Raw genomic sequence first — 18,563 nt, forward strand, 5'->3', positions numbered from 1 at the left:
AGGCTGGGCAATGGCCTGCTTTGTCGTAGCTCTACAGACAAAGTGTTTGTTTACTTGAGAGATACATCACACATTAAAATAGCAGCCCTCACAGCCAGCCCGAGGTCAGGGTTATTAACCTTATTGGCAGAGGAGAGAGCCATAGTTTTGGGGACCAAGGACTGCACAGGAAGTGAGGGGAGTCCAGGGGAGGCTGCTCCTTCAGATGGCTGGCTGCTCTGGTGTCTGTCCAGCTGGGAAGTGGAGGGGGTGGGGGACGGGCAGGGGGTCCCTGGGAGTGTGTGCTGTGACCATGGAGAGCAGTTCTGAGCCCCAGTGGGGACCTGGGGGCTGAGCTGGGGCTGACTGTGAGATGCAAGGCTCTGGGTACCTGTCAGAGCTCCAGTCTGCAATCATGCATTCAGCTCATGCCATGACCAGGGGGGAAGGCTGGGTTAATGGGAACAACGCCCTAATTAAGCGAAGGCAATTTCAGCAGTGGCAGCCGGGCTCCTCTCCCGAGCTGCAGGCACTCAGCTCGGTTAAGCATTCTCTCATTGTGCTCCTGCCTACCCGGGCAGAGTGGTTTGACACTTGCCAACCTCCGCCCCACCCCCAGTCTCCCTGCCCTAAGTAAGAGCCCAGACCGGATATCGGGGAAGCCATCCTCCCATCCTGCTCATCTCAACCCCGACTGAGTCGGCATCTACAGGTCCCAAATCACTCCTAAAACAGTGACTCTCTAGCTCCTCCATGTCTCCTCCAGAGATAGTGCCAGCCCTCCCACCCTCTTCCACCAACCCAACGCCCCCCAGAATCCTGCTCCTCCCATCCACTCACGGACCAGTGTCAGCTCCTGCGGCCACCCCTCTCAGACTCGGCTCTGCCCTTCCCCGTCACTGCCACTGCCCTCAGCCCAGAGCCCTCTTTCCTTGCCTCTGCCCACCTGGCCTGACTGACCTTCTTCTCCTTTGGTCTAGCCCATTCCTTCCCTCTCCAGCTCTATTAGCTTGATGACTCTCACTCTTTAAGTATCTGCTTAGACACCACCTTTGGGCAGCCTTCCAGGATATTCATGCCTACAAAGCACCCTCTCCTTCCTCCACAAAGGCTCCTATCTGCTGTTGTAACAGCTTGTCCCTGACTTGGTAATGTGGACCCCAAGTCCAGGATGTCTGTCCTTCCTGCTCATTGCGCCTCTGCAAGTCCTCATCTCTCAGGCCACCAGTGGGCATAGACACCACAGGAAGTGAGCTCAGCCAGCGGGGATCCTCACCTGAGCAGGTGATGCAGGATATGCCCTCGGCACTCAGGTTGTACTTGAGGTCCAACAGCACCTGGATGTTGGTGTCAGGCCGGAAGAGCAGTGGGGCCCGGCTGGCGGGGCGGAGCCGGCTGGCGAACACCAGAGACAGGATGAGGATGGAGACAAAGAGTCCTGTGAGGAAAATGCCATGTGAGATGGTGCCCTGTGAAAGATCTGAGGCTGGCACCCCACCCTGGCAGAATCACTCTCAGTGTGGAGAGCGGGGGAGGGGACAGGGCTAGTCCCAGGAGAGGCAGGGATAGCTATCCTGTTTGTGGAGTGGCTGGGGCCTGGCTGTAAGCTACAAGCTGACACACCTCCACAAGGGCTAGTGTGGTAGTTTGAATGTAATTGCTGCCCATAATCTCATAGGGAGCGGCACTAATAGGAGGTGTGGCTTTGTTGGAGGAAGTGTGTCACTGTGAGGGTGGGCTTTGAGGTCTCCTGTGCTCAAACTACATTCAGTGTAGACACAATTCACTTCCTGTTACCTGTAGATCAAGATGTAGGTCCCTTCTCCAGCACCATGTCTGCCTGCATGCTGCTGTGTCCTGCCATGGTGATAATGGAGTAAACCTCTGAAACTCTAAGCCACCCCAATTAAACATTTTCCTTTATAAGAGTTGCCACGGCCATGGTGTCTCTTCACAGCAATCGAAACCCTAACTAAGACAGCTAGCTAGTGTCTCAGAGCATCCGAGAGTCTCCAAAGAGCTGGTTCTGCGGCAGCTCTGATGGGCCACTGAAGATGGCGATGGTTCTTCATGCGTACACTGAGCACTGGGCACGCCTGTGCCCGGCTAAGACCTTTATAAATGCATCACACTCCTTACAGCTGTCTTACTAGGCCCAGGCCCAGAACGTGCATTCCATCACTGAGCTACGCCCCAGACCCTAGGCACTGTTACCACCCTCGTTCTCAAAAGAACTCAAGTGTTAGACTGGCAGGCACAGCCAAGGTCACAAAGGGCAGAACCAGGGTTCAAACTCAGCCAGGCTAGTCTCTTCCAGGGCCAAGCATGAGGACTCTGCTCTCTTGCCTGGCACACGGCAGCTTGTAAGCGGTGGCTGAGGAGACCCAGGTGCAGCCTATGCAGGATGAGGAGGAGGCAGAGAGGAGGTCCCGCCCAGGCCTCTGAGTGCTACTTCACACCTACTGTTTGTTATCTATTTTTGTTGTTGTTGTTTGGTTTTGGTGGGGGTGTGTCTACCTTCATGCCAGTGTAGCCATGGAGCTGTAAGGAGGCAGGAAGGGAGTTGTTCACACTCACCGACAATCACCCAGCGGCTCTTGACAGCTGCCCATAAGACCCAGTGGTGCAACAGCTCTTGCAGCTGGGCGAGGAGCTGGCCCCTGCTGTTCCCGTCGGGGGCGGGTTGCAGACCCTCACAGGGCACAGACACCAGCGACACATCTCCCAGCTCTAGAGACACTGCCAGGCAGAGTGGTAGCCAGTCAAAGTCTGGGCCTCAACCTGCTCTAGCCCACACCTGCACTGGGGAAAGCCACATGCTGGGCAGGGTCCCCACAGGCCATCTGGCCTGGCTCCCTTGGGACCAGCCTATCTTTGAATGTCCCTGTGGAGGCCAGCCCCAGTCAGGCTGGCCAGCTCTTACCTGGCTCATCCTCGACATTCAGCAAGGGGATGTCATCATCCAGGTAGGGTAGGGGGCCCTGGGCAGGGCCACCCCCAGCCCGCTCTGGAGCTGCAAACAGGTCCCCAGGGAAATGCAAGGAGCTCTTGCGGCCGCACTTCTGGTGGCAGCTATGGAGGGCAGTGGACAGGCACGAGGCTAGGAGTCGCGGCCCCCAGAGAGGATGGCGCACGGTCCGGACATCGCATGAGCCCAGGCAGCACACAGCTGCTCCTGCCTCTCAGGAAAGGTACCACTGACAAGCCAGTGCTCAATTCCTTCTGAAGCAAGCCATCTACCCTCAGCTGTCGCTCTTCCTCTGGGGACACAAAGGGCCACAGCAGGTGGGAAAGCTGCTCTATGATACTCTAGGCCCTAAGTCAGGTTCCTCATTTGCATTAAAGGCACAGTAGGAGGACACAGGTCCTTGGGTCCTTGAGGGGAACGGTGGTTAAAGACGTGCATGAGTATGCCCAGCTCCTGTTCACATGACCACAAACTGACGCTAGACGACGGCAGCTGCTCCTTCCCTGTTCCCGCCCAGCCTAGGACTGAGCACACAGAAGCCCAGAGGATTTGGAAAGAGAGGCAGGGTCTTGTGGCTACTCAGGGTGTGAAGGGTGCAGGCCACTCACCTGCTCTGGCAGGAACTTTCCAGAGGTGCCATGTAGAGGCTCCAGAGGCCCAGGGCTGCAGGCATGGTGAATAGCACAGCCAGCCAGCAGCAGGTCACAATCAGAGACATGAACAAGCCGAAGTCATGCACAGCTGGGATCTACAGCCAGGACACATGGAGAAGAGGATGATGGTCAGGCTTGGCTGTCTCCATGGCCAGAGGCAACCAGAAAGCTGTGTCTGTCCAGGCTGAAGTAGGAACAGTTTGGCTGCAGGACAGCAGCACTGGGACTGGAGGATGCCAGAAACCAGGAGCTCTGCTGGACACAGCAGCAGAGGAAGAACTTGCCCCACCTGAGGGCAGAGGCTCTGGTCTACCCACAGCCAGCTGGGAACAGCACCTGACCCAGAGTAAGCCTCTGGTCGTGGCCATTACCCAAGTTAAGACACATCCCTCAAAACCAGGCTGCAGGTTGATGAGGACGAAGGGAAGATTGGTACCCAACAGTGGAAGAGGAGACAGGAGTCCCCGAAACCCCACAGGGACCTGTCCAAGGTTGTGGTGACTGGAGGAAACCCTCACCAATCAGCAGGCAGATCTGAAGTTTGTGAAACCACCTCACCACCTGCTCATTTCAGCTCCAGAATAATCCACTGAGGAACTGAGGCCCAGAGAAGTTTACATGAGCTATGGGGCCAGGTCCCGAAGTCTCTAAAAGATGTGCTCCTATGTACACAGAGCCCACTCCGGAATATGGGAGTGAGAGTGGGGTGGGGAGAGGAGGGGAGAGAAGAGAGAAGAGAAAAGAGAGGGAGACAGACAGACAGACCGACTGTACAAGAGATCAAAATGAGGCATGCAGTGGCAGGGAGAGAGAGCTCAGGCGGGGGGCGGGGAGTCTGTATTGGGGTCACCATTTACGAGCTGTGTGCCCCTGAGAGTCACTTTACCTTTCTGGGCCCTGGTTTCTGCACTAGGAAAACAGAGATGGTGACTGTACTTTTTTCGTCTTGGGTTGTAAAGATCAGATGGTAAAGAACTTCAGAAAATGCCCATTTCCCCAGGGCTGTGGCGGAGTGCCTATTCACGGACACCAATAACTAACTGCACTGTGGTAACCGTCCCTCTTGTTGGTTTGGGAATGGGTCATTAGTCACAGAAATAAACGGCAGAGTCACACAAGGACCTTGAGATGAAGGTGCTGGCATCAGAGGTGTGTGGACAGATGGGAAGCCAGGACAGGGACTTCAGGGCAGGATTCCCACCTGGGAGAAGACGTTGGCTGCATAGGCAGCGGCAGTGGTCAGCGAGGTGAAGAAGGTGGCCTTGCCTGCCGTCTGGATGGTGTGGATCATCCTCAGTTGGGGGTCTTCCAGGTGGGTGGCCTGGCGGTAGGTGTTGATGAACACAAAGACATCATCCACACCTGCAGGAGGGAGGCCCAGCCAGAGGGCAGCTCAGCTCAGGTCCCACTTGTGTGTGCCTGAGGTCAGGTGCAGGATAGTCTGGCAGCTCAGCTCTGGCTTAAGGAGGCCTATCTGACGACTCCATCCTGAGGATAAGCCCCACCCACCAGACTTCGTGGCCTCACACGATGTCTCCAAGCCTCACCCACTAAGTCTCCAAGCCCCACCCACTGTGACAGAGCATCGCCTACCATGTTCCTTGGCCCCACTCACTATCTCCAAGGCCCATCCATCATGCTTCCTGGCCCCACCCACCCCTCTTCCAAAACTTAGTTGTCTTCCCACCACCCTCACCATCACCCAGAATACCTTCTTGGGGAAGGGGCAGAGTTCTCAGGTGGGAGTCCTCTGCCGTGGGTGGGAGAGATAACTTACCAATGCCCACAATCACAAAGGCAGCCACTCCATTGAGGATGCCCAAGTACTGGATGCCAAAGACCACATGGTAGAGGAAGAGTGCCACCAGGCAGCTGAGACCGATGCTGGCAATCCCGAAGAAGGACAGGAAAACTGGGCAGGGGGAGGAGCAGAAGGGTCATGGGAGGGCCCTCACGGAACACAGACCCCCTTCAGTAACCCTGACCTCAGCCCCTCATCCTGGGCCCCCTGCACCACCCTGTCTGCTCCCAGCCAGGTGTAGGGACAATCTGCAGAATTTGAAGCCCTTCATTCCCAGAGAAGGGGCTGGGCAGGAGGCCTGTGTGGCAGATGAAACCATCTGAGGTCAGGCTGCCTACAGGACTTCTTCCAGACAACCTTACATACAAGGAGAGAATTGTGAGTGTTTTATATTGTGTGTCACCTGAGGAGATTAGAGGTTCCACTCTGCAGGACCTCTGTCTGGTTCACCACTGGATCCTGATGAGTCAGAACATTGGGCATATATCTAGCACCCAACTAATATTTGCTGCGTGAGTGATTGCATGTCTTGTCTAGTTTTCTACCTCTGCTCATTTGGGCAAGAGCACATGCCTACTGTATACATGTAGCAGTTAGAGGCAGATAGTACATGTGAGGAGGTGGTGGTGGTGATAGGGAGATAAGTTGTGGGCAAAAGGGCAGCCGATGTGGTATATAGAGTAGGCTCTTGAATAATCAAGAACAGTCTAAAAATGTCCCAGATGCCCATACACAAAGTTGTCATGGTGTCCGAGCACCATTTGGCCCAGCGCTGACAAGCTGGATTCGAGGCTATCCCGGTACCCTTGAACAGGTTGGTGCATGCTGCGGGGAGAGAAGGCACTGGCTTACATGAGCCTTCTGGGATGCCGTACCTGAGCAGGAAGTGAGGATGTAGACCAGGGCAGCGATGCAGCTGCTGCTGATGAAGGCGAGGAGCATGTCATTATTGAAAGTCCTGCGCACCTCATAGTCGAAGAGGTCCGTCCCCCCATAGAGGACCTGGACTTTGCTGGGGGAGGGAGGCCGAGGAGAAAGGAGACACAAGAAGGGGATTGAAGATGACTGTGGACACTTGAGAGCTGGGGCTGTGCTCTTCTCCAGTGGCTCTTTACCTTGGCTGCTCGTTAAAATTACTTGAGCATCCAAAAGTCCTGACATCTAGGCCGGATGCCAAGCAAATTAAATCATAATTTCTTGGGTGGAGCTGAACCAAGTGTTTTTTTTCCCCCCAAATCTCCCAGGTGATTCAACGTGCAGCTGAGGTTGAGATCTACCATTCCACACAGATAATAATCAGTGACAATCAGCTCCTATGTAACCTTCCAGTTCTCAACGGTACACAGCAGAATCTAAAGTCAATCAAACTGGCTCCAGATAATCCCGTTTTACACTGCTGTTCAGTGTGTGCTCACTACAAGCCATTTTCCAAAGGAAAACCAACCAGGGTGATCAAACTGTTTTCTCCCGTGTGGATGTGCCTGTGGTATGTATATGCCTGTTCCCACATGTGTGTGAGTGTGTGTGTGTGTGTGTGTGTGTGTGTGTGTGTGTGTACGTGTGTGCAGGTGCACTTGCATTTGTGCAGGTGTGGAAACCCAGTGTTGATGTAGAAATTCTTCCTTGACTGCTCTCTGCCATATTCATTGCAGCAGAGTTTTCAATGGAACCCAGAGTTCTCTAACATCGCTAGTCTGGCTAGCCAGATAGCTCTGGGGATCTATCTCAACTTTACAAGCTTTAGAATTACAGGTAGGCTGTCATGGCCACCCGGCATTTATGTGGGTTTTGGGGATCCGAACTCTGGTCCTCACACTCAGGCAACAAATATTTTAACCACTGAGCAATCTCCCCAACCCCAAACTGTATTTTATTTATTCATTTTTATTTTCATGAGACAGAGTCTCACTATGTATCCCTGGATGGCTAGGAGGTGCTATGTATACCAAGCTAGACTTGAATTCACAGAAGTCTATCTACTCCTGCCTCGTGAATATTGGAATTAAAGGTACATCACCATACCCAGCCATCCCCAACTATATATATATATATTTTCCAGAGCTGAGGACTGAACCCAGGGCCTTGCGATTGCCAGGCAAGCGCTCTACCACTGAGCTAAATCCCCAACCCCCCAACTATATTTTTAAGATTTATTTTTATTTTATTTGTGTGTGTGTGTGTTTCTGTGTGTGCGCTATGTATATGTGAGTACCCACAGAGGCTCAAGGAAGGCATCAGATCCCCTGGACCTGGAATTACAGGTGATTGTGAGCAGTCTGATGTGCATGCCGGCACCTGAGCCTGAGTCATCTTGAAGAGTACTACATGCTCTTAACCATTGAGCAATCTCTCCGGCACCCAAACCGCTTTAAAATGCAACCAAGAGTGATGTTTCCAGCATTGACAGAGCAGCAGTTGACATCTGGACTGGCCTTACCACTGCAACCACAAAAACAGGAGAAAAAAAGAGCTAGAGAGATGGCTGAGTGGTTAAGAGCACTTGTGCTCTTACAGAGAACCTGGGTTTGATTTCCAGTACCCACATGGTGGCTCACAACCATCCATAACCCCAGTTACGGGGGCTCCAACAAGCACTCACATGGCGCACCATCTATACACAGGTAAAACATCCATGCATATGAAATAAAAAACAAATCAATCTAAAAATAAACTTAAATTATGAGAAAACACATGAAATGGGACTCTGGATACCAGACCACAGAGAAATGTGATGTAGATGTAACCGTCTTATTAAATAAGAAACACAGAGCCAATGCAAAGATGAAAGCCCAAGAGGTCAGAGCAATAGCTAAGATCTAAAAACCTTACCCTTCACTGTCACTGTTGTTGTACCTCTCCGAAAGAGAGCTACTTCCTGTGTGTTTGTCTTTATACAGAGTTTCTGTTCTGTCTTCTCATTGGTTGTAAACTCAACCACATGACTGCCTCGTCACTGCCTGTCTGTACGAGGTTGGTATTGAGATTAAAGGCGTGTGTCTCCAATGCTGGCTGTATCCTTGAACACACAGAGATCTACCTAGCTCTGCCTACCAAGTGCTGGGATTAAAGGCATGCACCACCACTGCCATGCTTTTGCTATGGCTCTAATAGCTCTGACCCCCGGGCAACTTTATTTATTAACATACAAATAAAATCACATTTCAGTACAAATAAAATATCACCATACTATGATCCTCTGAGATAAAAAATAAAGTAGGCGCTGTGGTTTCCAGGGCTGATGCCTTGACAGCGCTGCTGTACTGAGAACAGCCTCTCTGATCAGCTACTAGATTCTCAAGGAGCCGGAAACTTCCTCAAACAATGGAAACTGTGAAGCTGTTGATCCAAGAAGCTTGAACCATGAGCTCCAAAGACCAAACAACTAAATGGACAACAATGCACATCCCAACTGAACCACTCCGACACTCTCGTCAAGGGAAAAACTGACAGAGGGCAAGGACATGTGGCATACCGTAGAAGAAAGGGAAGAGCCACGGCAGATTTCTAGTCAGAAATGATGAAAGTCAGAAAACGGCCGAGCAGCATCCCCAGACACTCCGGGGAATCCCAACCCAGAATTCTATACCCAGCAAAAATACATTTCAAAAGCAAAGGCAAAATCAAAAAAAACTCCGTCAGATACACAGACTGAAATTACCTCTGGTACACCCACATTACTGAAGATGCTGAGGGGGGCCCTCAGGCAGAAGGGGATGAGGGAGTGTAGGAAGGAGGATCTGCACTGAGGAGAAACTGCACTGTAAACGGAAATGTCATGAGTAAGAAACACAGCGTTTTTGTTATCTCTATAAAAGAAAAACTGGCCGCTTAAAAATAATAGGGTTGTGTGGTGTTCATTCCACACAGAATGTGGCCCACAGTGTATAGAGGCCACTGGAAGCACAGAAGGCTGTGACTATGACATAGTGCCATCTCAAAGACATACTGTGGTATTTAAGGAGGTATACTACAAATCCTAAAGTAGCTACTAAGAGTTAGGGCTGAAAAAAAAATAAGATTAAAATAAAAGCATAAGAAAGAATTTATCCAGAAGAAATAAAAAAAGAACTTCCCCATTCCATCTATTCAGCACTAGTTCTGATGATGTTAGCCAGTGCAATCAGGCAAGAAAACGAGAAATAAATGCATCTCTATTGGAAAAGAAGATGTAGCTCTGCTTCATCAGTATAACACAAGCTTATCTGTGTGGAAAATAAACCTAAAAAACAAGCAGCAACAACAAAAACCCTAAGTTTACACATGAAGAACACTATAAATTTAAAGTATAAATTAACAGCTGGAGAATAAATTTTAAAGTTGTATTATTGTAGGAGCACGAAAACAGGAACTGCTTAGAGAGAAAATGAAAAATGACATTAGACATACCATGTTCACAGGTCCAAAGATGCAGTGTTTGAAGGTGTCAATAACATACAAGAGCCCAGTAGACTTTTCTCTCTCCTGGCACTTGGGATTGGACCTAGGGCTTCATACTTGCTAAGCACACTCTCTACCTCTGAACTACAGCCCCAGCTATTTTTAATTTATTTTTTTAAATCTGAGGCAGAGTCTTGCTAAATTATCCAGGCTGTACTTGAACACACTCTGCCACACAGGCTGAACTGTCATTCTCCTGTCTCAGGATGCATCTCAGTGGTAGAGTGCTTGCCTAGCATGTGCAACACCCTGGGCTCAACCCCTAACACTGAGGGAAAAACAAACAAACAAACAAACAAACAAACAAACAAACCTTGGTATGAAGCTGTGATAATCATGACTGTGTAGTTCTAAAGTGCAGGACCCATGGACTAGAAGAGAAGGTCCAAAAACACACATACACATAGACAGTTTGTGTCCAAGGTACAAAGGCAATTCAACAAAGAAAAACCCTTCCAACAAATGACACTGAGATAACCAGATTCCCATGCAAAAATAATAAACCCCAATCTATATCTTGTTCCATGCTCAAAGGTGAACTCAAAATGAATGTCATAGTATGAAACGGAAAACTCAATAAAAAACGGCACAAGTGGACAGTGGTTAGCATAGAAACTCACATTTGGTTAAAGCACAGAGAATAAACGTTTGTAGAGTGCCCTTCCTTCCTTCTTTCCTTCCTTCCTTCCTTCCTTCCTTCCTTCCTTCCTTCCTTCCTTCCTCCTTTCCTTTCTTCCTTTCTTTCCCTCCTTCCCTCCCTCCCTCCCTCCTTCCCTCCCTCCTCCCATCCTTTCTAAATTAAGAACAGTTTTAAATGGCACTATCTATATGTACTGGTTTATTTTTGTCAACCTGACACACCAGAGTCAGAGGGACCCTCAACTGAGGAAATTCTCTATCAGATTGCAAGTCTGTGGGGGTGTTTCCTTGATTGTTGGTGTGGAAGGGTCCAGTGTGGTGGTCTTGGGAGGTACAAGAAAAGTAGCTGAATGTGAGTCTGAGAGCAACTCAGTAGGCTGTGTTCCTCCATGGCCTCTGCTTCAGTTCCTGCATCCAGTTTCTTGGGCTCCCTCCATGGCGGACTGCCACTTGGAAGACAAAGATCCAGCAAACCCTTTCCTCCCCATGTTGGTCAGGGTTGCTGTTTATCACAGTGACAGAGGGGCAAATGAGAACCCCACAGCAAGTGCTGGCGGGGATGTGGGACAACTGGGGCAAATGAGAACCCCACAGCAAGTGCTGGCGGGGATGTGGGAGAACTGGAATTCTCACACACCACTGGTGGAAACAAAGTGGTACAACCAATTTGGAAAACTCTGGAAGTCCCTTAAGTTAAACATATGCCCACCATTATTGCTCAGTCATTTTACTATGAGGCTTTTCTCTAAGGCAAAAAGGTTTTGTCCCTACAAAGACTTATACACTAACACTCACTGGGGCTTTATCTGTAATGATTAAACCTGGAAGCAATACAAACACCAATGAGTGAACAGATGAACAAAATATGATCTCCATACAATGGAATACTATTCCATGTTCAACAATAAAATGTTCAAACACGGTAAAACATGGGTACAACTCAAATTAGCTAGAAGGAATGAATGAGTCCCATCAAAAGAGAACCTAGAATACCACGTATACAAAATTCTAGAAAAAGAATGTCTACATATGATGGTAGAAACAGGAAGTGGGGGCTGGAGATATGGCTCAGCAGTTAAAAGCACAGCCTGCTCTAGCAGAGGACCTGGGTTCAAATCCCAGCACCTGCTAGACAGCTGGCTGTTGTCCAGTTTCAGGGAGTCTGATGCCCCTTTCTGGCCTCTTAGAGTACTGCATGCATGTTTAAATACAGGCATTTAAATACAGGCAGGCAAATGCTCATATACATAAAATTATATAAAACAAACAAACAAACAAAAAACAGAAAGTGATTGCTATGGTTGGGGCTGGGGAGCAGCTTGGAAGCAGGATGCAGGATGAGATGGTTGGGGGCTGAGAAGCAGCTTGGAAGCAGGATGCAGGATGAGATGGTTGAGGGCTGAGAAGCAGCTTGGAAGCAGGATGCAGGATGAGATGGTTTGGGGCTGGGGAGCAGCTTGGAAGCAGGATGCAGGATGAGATGGTTGGGGGCTGGGAAGCAACTTGGAAGCAGGATGCAGGATGAGATGGTTTGGGGCTGGGAAGCAGCTTGGAAGCAGGATGCAGGATGAGATGGTTGGGGGCTGGGGAGCAGCTTGGAAGCAGGATGCAGGATGAGATGGTTTGGGGCTGGGAAGCAGCTTGGAAGCAGGATGCAGGATGAGATGGTTGGGGGCTGGGGAGCAGCTTGGAAGCAGGATGCAGGATGAGATGGTTTGGGGCTGGGAAGCAGCTTGGAAGCAGGATGCAGGATGAGATGGTTGTCAGTGGACATAAGGAAACGTACTGGGAAATTCGCAATCTTGACAGTAGATGTGTCAAGACTAAAATGTAAGTATATGCAGTTGGTCGTGTGCCAATTACACTTCAACAATTTTTTTTATTTCCTTAGCCTCACACATAATAGCCAAGAAGAAAAGATCTCTGGCTTTCTTACTTTGATGAATTAGATACTTTTTCTTTGAGTAAAAAAAGCTGAAAGTTAAATCAGTCATTTACTGTATCTACATAAATTTATACAGCATTTATAGAGTGTCTTATGGGGAAGGGACATAACACACACAAATGCATATAGGCAACACACACACATAACACACACAAATGCATATAGGCAACACACATATAACACACACAAATGCTTATAGGCAACACACATAACACACACAAATGCATATAGGCAGCACACACACATAACACATACAAATGCATATAGGCAACACACACACATAACACACACAAATGCATATAGGCAACACACATAACACACACAACTGCATATAGGCAACACACATAACACACACAAATGCATATAGGCAACACACACATAACACACACAAATGCATATAGGCAACACACATAACACACACAAATGCATATAGGCAACACATACACATAACACACACAAATGCAGATAGGCAACACACACATAAAGTAAAAATAAATGAACCTTTAAAAAATAAGCAAATTAAAAGGAAAGAGAAAACAGTCATTTTAAGAGAGCAACAATGGACAGGCAAGATGGCTTAGAGGATAAAGGAGCTTGCTGCCAAGCCTGACAACATGAGTTCTGGAACCCATATACGTGGAAGAAGAGAACAAATTCTTGCAAGTTGTCCTCTGACTTCCACATGCACATAGTAGCACGCATGTGCCCACACATGTACACATACAAAACAAATGAACAAGCATAATAAAAATTGTAATAAACTAATGGAGCAACAAGGAAGATTTGCAGCTGACTTCTCTCCAGAAAATGATGGAAGCCATGAGACAATGGAATGACATCTTTAAAATAGTGAATAAACACAGCTGGCAGTTTGGAACACCACACAAGTGAAATAGATTAGAAAAATGAAAGTAAAATAAAGATATTCTCCAGGCAAACAAAACAGAGGTCACCACCAGCAAACTTGGAGAATATGAAAAAAGAGTTCTTCAGACACAAGGAAAGTGGTCCCAGAGAAAGCAGGAAACCACAGAAAGTAATGAGGAGCAACAGGAAAGGTAAACATGAAGATAAAGAGAAATGAACAGGTTCTGCAAGACAGAATGGGCTGTGGTGTTTAAAATGTATATACAATTAAAACGCACACAACAAAACCACAGAGGATGAAGAACGGTAAATGCCACAGGCTGGTGTCATCAACGAAGCCATAAAAGTGACGATTCATGTAATTCTGTGTTAAGTCAAGGTGTGTTTTCCTCTTGAGTCACCAATAATACAACAATAAAAAGGATTTTGTGAATCTGAAAGAAGGCATTACAATCAAGTCCTTGGGGCCTGGCTGTCACTTCCTGCTAGGAAGTGCCAGGGCAAGGCCTTGAACTTAGCAGGTGAACATTTCAGCAGAGGTAATTTTTGCTATCTGAAGTGCCCTCCACAGTCAGCTCCTCTCAGCTGCCTTCCTTGAGGTACCTCATCCATCCATATCCATCCATCCATCAACCACCCATCCATCCATCCATCTACCTATCATCCATCCATCTACCCACCACCCACCCATCCATCTATCCACCTATCATCCATCCATCCATCCATCCATCCATCCATCCACCTATCACCCATCCATCCATCCTCCTATCATCCATCCATCAACCATCCATCCATCCATCCATCATCCATCCATTCATCCACCCACCTATCATCCATCCATCCACCTACCATCCATCCATCCATCATCCATCCATCCATCTATCATCCATCCATCCATCCATTATCCATCCATCCATCAACCATCCATCCATCATCCACCCACTCATTCATTCTGTAGAGTAATCTTTACCAAGTGCTTCCAGGAACCTTGTTGGGGCTAGGCTTATAGAAGTGAACCAGAAACAAGCCCATCTCCAAACCAGATCTTTCTTAAACATGTGTGTGTGTGGAGGGGGGTGGGTGGTATATGTGCATACTATGGTGTGTGCATGGAGTTCAGAAGAAAACTTGTGCAAGTCAGCTCTCTCTTTCTACCATACTGGTTCCAGGGACCTGACTCAGGTCATCAGGCTTGGTTTCAGGCTCCAGTGAGCCATCTTGCTGACCTCTTAAATGTGTGTGTGTGTGTGTGTGTGTGTGTGTGTGTGTGTGTGTGTCTGCCTGCATGTGCACATGTGTATGCTCTGGTGCATGTGTGTGCAGAGAACAGAGGTCAGAGATCAACCTTGAGTGTCTTCCTGTTATTTTCCACCTTTTAAAAAGATACATTTTTTTTTATCTATGTGCATGTGTGTGTTTGTGTTTGTGAGCAGGATTGCAAGTAACCACAGAGGCCAGAAAAGGACAGTGAATCTCCTGCAGCTGCAGTTACTGTAGTTGTGAGCCGCCTGATGTGAGTTCTGGAGACGGACGTCCTCTGGAAGAGCAGCAAGTACTCTCCACCACCGAGCCCTGCCCAGTCTTGTTTTTTGAGACAGACTCTCAACCTAGAGTTCACCAATTTGTCTAGGCTGGCCAGCCAGTGAGCTCTAGGGATTCTCCCTGACTCCAGGCCTCTCCAGCACTGGATCACAGATGCACATCATTACACCTGGCTGTTCTAACATGGGTTTTGGGGATTGAATTCAGGTCCTTGTACTCACATGGCAAGCACTTCACCAAGTGACCCATCTCCCCAAGCCCCCACTTCCTTAAGCTGTACACTGCACACGGATCCCCACCCCCACCCCCACCCCCGGAAATGCCACAGGTCTGAGAGATGTCTTGTGAGTCTGCAGTTCTAACAGTCCTACTGTTGGGATTATACCGGGGTTTTATGTGGGTTCTAAGGATCTGAACTCGGACCTTCATGCCTGCATGGCAAAGCACTTTACTAACTGAACCAATCTCCCCAGGCCTAGCTCATTTCCTCTTCTTTAAAAAAAAGTATTTATTGCCGGGCGGTGGTGGCGCACGCCTTTAATCCCAGCACTCGGGAAGCAGAGGCAGGCAGATTTCTGTGAGTTCGAGGCCAGCCTGGGCTACCAAGTGAGTCCCAGGAAAGGCGCAAAGCTACACAGAGAAACCCTGTCTCGAAACCCCCCCCCAAAAAAAGTATTTATTTTATATGTATGAGTCTTGCCTGTGTGTATGTACATGCACCATGCACATGCCATATGCCTGCAGAAGCCGTTAGAGGATTGTAGGAACCCCTGAAATTGTAATTACAGATGGCTGCGAGCTACCACAGAGGTGCTGAGAGCCGAGCCCAGGTCTTCTGCAAGAGCAGCAGGTGCTCTTATCTACCAAACCACCTCTCCAGCCCTGCTCTCCTCTCCTCTTAATGACCACAGTAATAGGAACCACTGCCTCATCTTACAAACAGGGAGACTCAGGCCAGAGAAATGAAGTGATTTTGCCCACTGACGCCTTGGATATTAGAGGCAGAAAGGAACTGCTTTTCGGGCTAGTCATACCCAAGCCCTCCAGAACAAGAGTTCTGGAATTGTCTCCCTCCCTCAAAGCTGTCATGTCTACTAACCATTAGCACCAGTCAAGAAAAGAGGTCATTCAGAGGAACCAGACGATGTACCTAACTCTGCTCACATTTGGGGATAAAGACTTCCTGGGGTTAAGGCTGTGAGGAAAGAGATTTGGAGCATAGGAGTTACCCTGTTACCTACTACACACAGGTGCAGAGGCAGGCACACAAGGTGTGGAGCTGGACTTCCTACCTAGTAGACTGCTTGGCTAGCATGGCCACGTAAGTGACCACAAAGCTCTGAAACTTGGCCCTCTGTTCCTCCCAGCGATCGTCCACCGAGTAGTAGTTGGGGAGCGGTGCTCCAAACAGGATCTCGCTGCGCAGGAGGGAGCTCTTCAGATTATCCACCGAGAGGCCTTCATCAACATACCAGTAGAACTCGGGGTGAGTCATGGCCAGCTCTAGGGAGCCTGCAGGGACAGGGAAATCCGAAGAGCTCAGTGCACTGCTTCCACCAGCACCCCCCCCCCCACTACAACATCTGGGACAGATGCACGACTTGGAGAGTCTACAGCTTCCCAAGTATGACCCTCCTTTGCCTGAGCAGGCAGTTCCCACTAGGTTTGTGCTTTGATTCCAGTTTGAACCCCACCTAATTCCAAGGCTCAGTCTGTAATCCTGTAACTCCATCTGCTAAAGCCCTACCCTACCTGTGCCCTCCCTCCTTCCAAAGTTCTACTATCTAGCACTGTCCCATCCTTCCTCAAGCCCCACCCCAAGATAGCTTAAATCTCATGTTCCTTTTTGTCCTGGGTAGTTTTTTAGTTTGTTTTTGGTCAACTTGACACAAGCTAATGTTATCTGGGAAGAGGAACCTTAACTGAGAAAACACCTCTATCGTATTGACTGTAGGCAAACCTATGGGAACATTTTCTTGATTGTTAATTGACAGAAGAGAACCCAGCCACTGGGGTCGGTGCTAATCTTGGGTAGGTGGTCCTATGATGTTTAAGAAAGAAAACTGAGCAAGCAAGCCAGTAAGCAGCGACCTTCCATGACCTCTGCTTCAGTTCCTGCCTCTAGGTTCCTGCCGCGAGTTCCTGTCCTGACTTCCTTCGATGATGCGGAAATGCAAGATGAAATAAACCCTTTGCTCTCTAAGTTGCTTTTGGTCACAGTGCTTTAATCACAGCAGTGGAAACCCAACTAAGATACACTTCCTCCCAGGCTCTCTCTAACCAACCCCACTCCCAAGTCTCTCTCCACGTTTTCTCTCTCTGGACTCAACCTAACTCCCAAAGTCCCACAATCCCAGTGGGCATCTTATTCTGTCACTTTCTCTCCCTCTCCCTCTTCATATCTGATCTCAGCTGCACATCCCATTGGCACCTTGCCCTCTGGCCACGCCCAAGCTCAGCATAGTCCCTTGCTGCTCACCCCGGATATCCGCCAAGTCCTGGCCCATGCCATCGTAGTAGATCTTGCCGCCCCTCTCGGTGGGAAAGAAGTAAGTCATGAGCGAGCTGGGCGGGGAGCAGTAGGAATAGGAGCCGAGAGGCAGGTCCTTGAGTACCTCATGCGGCTTCCAGCAGAACTCCCGGAAGCCCGGGTGGTCCATGATCTTTCTCTCGATCTCGTGGATCGTGACCAAGCGCTCGCTGGTGAAAATGTTGCGCTCCGCATCTCCCCGCGCCAGGAAGATGAGCTCGATGCGCCAGTGCGCGTGCGTCTGGGTGTTGGCGCTCACATAGGTGCGCGAGTAATCCCAACGCGAGGCTCCCCGACGGGCTCGGCTCTGATTGGCTACCTGGTCCGTCGGGGGCGGGGCCTGGCGTCGAGGTCGCTCACTCGGAATGGCTGCTGATCTCTGAGTGGCAAGGGTGACCCTGGGAGCTGAGCGAGGGGTCCGGGATGCCTGTCGCGAATGATTCCCCAGGTGCAGCTGCTGCAGCTGTTCTGAGATGAGGCGCTGCAGCGTTTCGGAGGTGAAGTCTGCCAAGTCCCGCCTGTTGCGCCCCCAAGATCCAAACTGGGACTTGAGGGCCAAGGCCAGAGCGTCAAAGCGCTGTGAAGCCTCATGGTTGCGGATTTCGAAGGCATTGTAGGAGATGTCGATGTCCAAGGGCGGGTAGTAGAGAAACATGAAGGCGGACAGCACCATGGGGATGCTGCAACCGAGGAACAGCACCAGACCTGCGCAGCATGGGTTGGTGAAGGCCCAGCCCAGGGTGCTCCAGAACCCTGAGGCTGGGGGCCGGGATGGCAGCGTCCAGCGTCGCCAGTAGCCCTGTGCTCCGGAGGGCAGCCCTGGCCCAGAGACACCTCTGCAGGCCTCGCCCAAGGTCTCCTCTTCCTGCTGTTCCTCTTCTAGCCACACATCCTGCAGCAGGGGGTCATCCTCCGAGTCCATAGCCTAGGGGAAAAGGATGGGTCAACAGCCTTGAGAGGGGAGGCTTCACCCAGCCTGGGTACCACAAGCAGACACCAGTTCCACCGTGGGATTGAATCATGTGCTCACTAGGCTCTATGGCACCAAAGCACATGTGCACCTAACCAGGAAAAACACATTATTCTTTCCCATCACACCCAGCAAGATGATCTTGGCTTTCAAGACCAAAAAAAAAAAAAAAAAAAAAAAGAGCAGGGGTTGGAGATACGGTATCCGCTGCTCTTGCAGAGGACCCGGGTTC

At 49.7% G+C, this 18,563-nt stretch overlaps 1 protein-coding gene across 1 annotated transcript in view; it reads right to left on the minus strand.

The window, feature by feature from the left end:
- Disp3 (dispatched RND transporter family member 3) overlaps positions 1-18,283 on the minus strand; it is a 30,544-nt gene extending 12,261 nt beyond the window's left edge. Inside the window, exons 1-9 of the mRNA XM_059256279.1 lie at positions 17,311-18,283; positions 16,124-16,343; positions 6,277-6,413; positions 5,378-5,512; positions 4,802-4,962; positions 3,556-3,695; positions 2,903-3,051; positions 2,557-2,718; positions 1,256-1,417 (exon numbers count right to left, since the gene is read on the minus strand). Of these exons, the coding sequence (XP_059112262.1) occupies positions 1,256-1,417; positions 2,557-2,718; positions 2,903-3,051; positions 3,556-3,695; positions 4,802-4,962; positions 5,378-5,512; positions 6,277-6,413; positions 16,124-16,343; positions 17,311-18,283 (2,239 nt within the window). The remainder of the gene's footprint in view (positions 1-1,255; positions 1,418-2,556; positions 2,719-2,902; positions 3,052-3,555; positions 3,696-4,801; positions 4,963-5,377; positions 5,513-6,276; positions 6,414-16,123; positions 16,344-17,310) is intronic.
- Positions 18,284-18,563: the final 280 nt, after the last annotated feature.

The sequence above is a fragment of the Peromyscus eremicus genome, chromosome 2, assembly GCF_949786415.1.
Source record: "Peromyscus eremicus chromosome 2, PerEre_H2_v1, whole genome shotgun sequence".
NCBI classification, from domain to species: Eukaryota; Metazoa; Chordata; class Mammalia; order Rodentia; family Cricetidae; genus Peromyscus; species Peromyscus eremicus.